This window comes from Crocodylus porosus, unplaced genomic scaffold (assembly GCF_001723895.1).
Source record: "Crocodylus porosus isolate Cpor-Errol unplaced genomic scaffold, CroPor_comp1, whole genome shotgun sequence".
Lineage (NCBI taxonomy): Eukaryota > Metazoa > Chordata > Crocodylia > Crocodylidae > Crocodylus > Crocodylus porosus.
This window is the reverse complement of record NW_017728947.1, coordinates 33,667,474-33,673,473: the sequence shown is the minus strand read 5'-3', so window position 1 is coordinate 33,673,473 and position 6,000 is coordinate 33,667,474. Positions and strand designations below refer to the sequence as shown.

Sequence of the window (6,000 nt, the reverse complement as noted above, 5' to 3'; positions counted from 1 at the left end):
GTATTGCCCAGCCAGGGCAGTGAATGGGACTCTGGGGCTGGGAGTAGAATGGAGCCATGGGTGGCTTGTCCAGGGGGCACAGGGGAGTGGGGAAGGAGGGCAGCTCCCTGCCACTGCGCACACCTCTGGGGGAAGCATGAGGGGGCATGTGCCCCCTTGGATTTCTGCACAGGGTGAGGGCAGGCTGCCCACTGTGGGCTCTGGGCCAGGGGCTGCACCAGCCTCCTCCCAGCAGGGGGGCTGAGCCAGGGCTCAGCTCAGAGCAGGCTCACATGCATGGGGCAGGCAGTGGTGGCAGCACTGGAAGGGGTGGCTATGGGGAGGCTAGGGGGAATTTTGGGGTGGTTATAGCTCTCTAAATCCCCCACAGTGCTGCCCTTGCTTGGGGCCCTCCACTCTACTGTCTTTCCCTTGGGAGCCCCACACTGGCTGTGCATCCTTGAGTTGGGCAGCAGGGGCGTGGGTGGGGGTTGAGGGCTATAGCCACCCCATAATTCCCCATAGCTCCCCCGTAGCCATCCTTCCAGCACTGCTGCCACTGCCCACCCACCACAACTGAGTCTAGCCTGTTCCTACCCACTCCAAGCCCAGCCCTGTCCCAGGCCCCCTGCTGGGAAGTCTGGTGCAGCCCTCAGCATGAGCCCACACTGGGCACCCCACCCTTACCCCATGCACAAATCCAGTGGGGGGTGCATTATTCCCGTGCCTCCCCTGGGGTGCACACAGAAGCAGGGAGTTGCCCCCTGCCTGCATGTGCCCCCTGGATGAGCCGCTCATGGCTCCACTCTGCTCCTGACCCCGGGGTCTAATTCACCACCCTGAATGGGCAGCACCCGCCACAGCCCATGTCCCGTTCCCTTCCTCACCATGGAGGGCATCAATCTACGCCCCCCTTGCCACCCCCACAGATTTACTGGCAGGATGCTGCTCTCCAAGCTGTCCAGCTGCATTCCTGTAAATCAGCTATCAGATTGGTATTGGCTGATATGGCCAGTTAATAATTGGCTGTCCATATCAGTCAAGAAAATTTTTATCAGTGCAGCCCTAGTAAATCACAGCTTTTACTATGCAGTTAAGATTAAAATCGTCCACAAAAAAGAACAGTAAAAAGACATTTTGAGCCCTCATCAAAAATGGCCTTTATTTTAGACAAGATGTTTCAAGGGAAAACCCATATTCAGTTTCTATAAGCACTTTATAAACTCAGTCATGTTCCAAAACAGGCAATGTAAACCAGCCCTTTTTACGAAACATACCTGACTAACATTGTCCTCATCTGCACTATTGAAGCGCTGTACATCTCCTGATATATGCGTATGGCTCTCCTTCAAGTTGGGCTGATCTTCAGGGCCAGTAAAACTATTTGGATAATAATTGGGGGCACCACCTTTAAAAGCAAAGTCCAAAATATTACACCTTTCAGATTAGGTTAGAACTCAGAGAAATTACAAAGTAAACCTGCAGGAATGTTTCAAACAGACTTCTATAATCTCATATGTACTTAGAATTCTTATATTTTCCCTCACTTTTTGTAAAGCAGTTGGCAATATTTCGCTACATAACACTCTAAGGACCAGGACTTCCTTGGAATGTCCTTTAACTTGAACATTTCATGTAATTCAATAAACTAAAGTATGTTAAATATTAAAATTTCTAAATATCATGCATAGAAAAATTACTATAAGTTTCTCTTAAAATTCAGTAAGGGTGTTGGAAAGTTTGTAATAATTGCCAGTAGCATTTTAATAAATCGGTTTTGGATAAATATTGAGATCTGTCCCATCCAGTGAAGCAAACTTTCATCTTATATTAACAGAACACAAATAAATTCTCTTAATATTGATAGACTATTATGGATCCATGACTGAAAACATAGTTAAATATTTCTCAAGAAGAGGCTGTTGTATCCCTCTGTTACTCATAAAAAAGTTAAGGTTGTTACTAAGGAAACAAGGATACATCAAGTTAAATATTTTGAGTCATATATTAAAAAGATACTGGACAAAATACATTATTGTATGCATGCTTAGAAAATGCTTGCCAACTATTTTGTTGAAAATTAGCTGACTATACTTGCAAGACTAGAAAAGAGAGCCTTGTATATGCATTATTTTTAGCCAGTAATTCTCAACCAGTGTGCCAGGAGATCTTGTTAAGAGCGTACTGTAGGATACCACACCAGATTAGCATTGTTAGATGTGCAAACACCTACATGATTCAGGAGACAGACCCAGAGGTTTGAAATAGGAACCCAGAGGGTCAAGAGCATTGTGACCTGTTGTGGTCTGTGAGTTCTTTGCAACAGAAGAATTGCTCAATTATTTTTCTGCAGTCAAAAAACGAGTGAAGCTATGTGTTAGCATTTTCTGAGGGGTGCCTCAAGTCTAACAAGATTGAAAACACTGGGCTAAGCATTATGTCCAGAAGCACTTTCAGAGATACCTTGGTTATCAGATAAGCACATGGGTCCATCTCTCTGATAGTTAGAGACACGAACTCTGAAGGGACAATTCACAGGTATTTGTAGGTAGTTGGGTCCTAGACGGTGGCGGTGAGTATCAGGATATGAGAAAAGACGACCCTAAAAATATGTTGACATTTAATATATTAAGTATTATGTTTTTTTCCCCTAGAAAATAGCTACCTATCAAAGCAATCAGTAAAAGGTATGTTTAATGCAGTTATTTTAAGAAATGTATTTTTTCCAACATGGAGATAATCACTTATAGTCTTTAAACGCTCATAGAGATATAAATAGCTAACATTTTCAAGGATTATTTTTGAAATTCTGTTGTTAAAGTACAAATACCATTCTACGTATTTTTGTTTTCATATTTACACGATGTGCAGTTGCTATATTTTTAAGTGACTTTAGATAAGTGACTGTTATAAATGTTTCATCTGTATGCTCCTAGGCTGAAGGGAAGCCTACCTGCAATAATTTACCCTTCAATGAAACAAGGTACTGTAAGACAAAACAATGATACTATTTTTAAAAAGGGCAAAGGGGACTTAAATAGATTCACCTGATCTATGTTAAATGTTTAAGCTGTCTGCTCTATCTATGAGCAGATGTTGAGCAGTGCCCTATCACTATCTATGCCACGGGTGTCAAAGATACAGCCCACAGTCTGTACCCTGACTATCAAGATACACATCATATGGCCTCCAGTGCAGGGCCCACCCAAATGCCAGATCTAGTACCCATTCAGTCCAGGATGCAAGCCACAGCTGGTTCAGGGCAGACACCACATGCAGCACAGGTCCCAGACCAGCTGGAGCAGGCACTGGATATAGCATGCAGGGGTGCATGGGGAGGGGATGCTCTGTAGCTCCCCTGCATACTGGAAGCAGCACAGGCTGTAGCCAGTCTGGGACCCGCGCTACATGTGGCATCCACCCTAGACCAGCTGGACTAGGGAACTGCATGACGCTCATGTCCTAACCCAGCGCCACGTGTGGCACAGTCCCAAATAGGCCAGAGCAAGCACCATAGGAACTAGATCCAGGATGCCAGTGGGGCAGGGTTTGGGGAGAGACTCCAGCTCCGTACTGTTCACCAGGCCTGTGGATCAGTCCTGGGCCATTCATCTGGCCTGCAGGGTTTGACACCTCCGAGCTATGCAATGCACTGGAGACAGGGATCAGGACATAGAGTCTGACTGAGATTGAGAGGTTACTATGTCCAGGAATAATGGAAAGGTTACAGAAAATTGAACTGGGTTTAAAGGTCCAAAAAAGCCTTCAGCCCAAAAACTGCAGCTTTGGCCATGTAGCTGCTATCAAAGTCACTTTATCCTTATGTTGTTTTATTTTTCTGACAATCCTAGGAATCAATGAGTTTGAAAAGTCACATGCAGAAGTACAGAATCACACACAAGTTGAAGCACTTAGTTTTGACCACTATTGGAACAGAAGCAGAAACTGTTCTCCTTGCGAAAAAATAGTTTCTGTGTGAGAATGCCCCATCTGCTGACCATCATTTGGACTACGTTTCATCCTTTCAGGGAGAATTCGAGGATGCGGACAAACTTCCTGCTCAGAAAATCTTTGTTTTAGGAGAATGCGATCCATTAAGAGTGATGTTATTCCAGATGCAAATGTTCCAGAGGTCTACTGCTCCTAAGTATAAGAGGTTGGATTTTGCTGTTTCTGTTGTGGTAAAACATTAGCGTCATGTTATCTAACACCACTTGAGCTTTAAGACCTTTGGACTGCAGGTATAAAAGAATAGCTCTTAGCTCTCTGAATAAACATCCAGAAGCTGATTCTTTCCTGCACTTGTATTTATATACCATAATCTAAGGCAGACATGTGAACTGGTATCTTTGATGAAAACTGATGGACAGTGATAAGAGTTGAGAAGCATCTCAGTGTATAGCTCATATATACAACTTGAATCTATTTTGCATTACACTGCATATGAAGGCTGGCATGAAGAGGGACCTTTAAACTGGATACCATGTCTCCTACAAAATGTCAGGGAAGATCTGACTTTTTGGATGAGCCTGAAGATTGCAATATAGGTTTAGGATGAACTAAAATATATTCTGAGGAAAGTGAAGTCACAGCTGACTGGATCCAATGGATGCTGTCCATTACTTGTTGGCAGAACTGACCTTAAAATCATCTAACTGTGGAAACACCTGGATCCCAAGTTGTCCGGGGTGTGGCTCACATCATACACTTTGTGTGTTTGAGGGACTGATGAGGCCACATGAGAAATAAAAGTGTTGGTAAATTTTCCCCTGACCACAAAATTTAAAATATTTTCCAGGGCTTGGGTGGATAACAACATAAAAAAGGCATTTTGCAGCATATCAGTCACTGGCATTTATGTAAGGAATACTGTTGACATGGACATCATCCTGAATTTTAGTTTTCTGGTACAGGTGTTCAGCTTTTTCAGTCCAAGATAGGCTTTGGACCCCCTTTCTTTTGGGGTGTGGGGCTGTCTCAGGAACAGAAACCTAACCCCAGTTCTGTTAAAGGAACCTCTCCTACTGCTCTCACACCTGGAAGAAATTGTACCTCTCAAGGCTGTGCAATCTTATGGGGTGCATCTACATGTGTACTTTACTGTGGAGTTGACCAATTAAACTCCAGAGTAAAGCATCACTGTCTACATGTGTCAGCATTAGGGGGCATTAAATTAACTCTGCTGTAAGATATTACTATCCGGGACAGTGCTATCTTATGGCGGATTCACTTACTGTGAAGAAAGCACGTGTGGATGGTGACTGAACTGCAGCAGTTTGAGCCCAAACCAGCAGCAGGCTGGGGCGGGGCAGTCAGCTACATAGCTACACATTTTGGGCACTCACGTCCCAGCCAGTCCCTCTGCCACCCAAAGCCCAGAGCTGACCTCTCGAACCTGCTGCCAGCCCAGGGCTGCTCTGTCCTAGGTCAAACTGCTGCAGTGAAGGCGCTGTGCCTGGGAGTAGCCGACTCCAGAGTAAACTGCATCAGTTTATTGAGGTGCACTAATTGCATGTGTAGATGCTCCCGTGGGATACTAAACAAGGCTGGAAAGGTTGGGGGTGATAAGGCCTGGGATAATTTATCAGTAATATTTAGAAAACAACAAATCAGTTATGGGGTTTTTGGTTGTAGTCGTATTAATCTAAAGACATAGGCAGGCAAGGTTCTTTGAGTAGATGTGATATGTTATAAGACCAATGAGTAGCTGGAAAAAAGTTCTTAGTAAGCTTTCAGGCACAGTCGTCCTTCTTCAGGCATAGGGAGTCTCTGTTGGCCTGAGACTCATAGGGAGCTCATCTGAGACTCAGACCAGCAGAGACTCCCTATGCCTGAAGAAGGGTGACTGAGCACGAAAGCTTGCTAAGAACTTTTTTCCATCAATTAGTTCTAGCATTTGAAACTCCACAGAAATGGCTTCTGACTTCAGAACATGGTAGTTCCAACTTTAAGTTCTAAAGAACTGGCAATTTTAAGGACCTTTGATGAGAGACCAGAGAATGGAGCCTTTGAACCTGAAGG

The 6,000-nt window shown here is 44.4% G+C and overlaps 1 protein-coding gene across 1 annotated transcript in view; it reads right to left on the bottom strand.

The window, feature by feature from the left end:
• Positions 1-6,000, bottom strand: part of CAT (catalase) — a 39,449-nt gene that overhangs the window by 3,832 nt on the left and 29,617 nt on the right. The window contains exons 9-10 of the mRNA XM_019551931.1: positions 2,443-2,581; positions 1,257-1,387 (exon numbers count right to left, since the gene is read on the bottom strand). Coding sequence (XP_019407476.1) covers positions 1,257-1,387; positions 2,443-2,581 — 270 coding nt within the window. The remainder of the gene's footprint in view (positions 1-1,256; positions 1,388-2,442; positions 2,582-6,000) is intronic.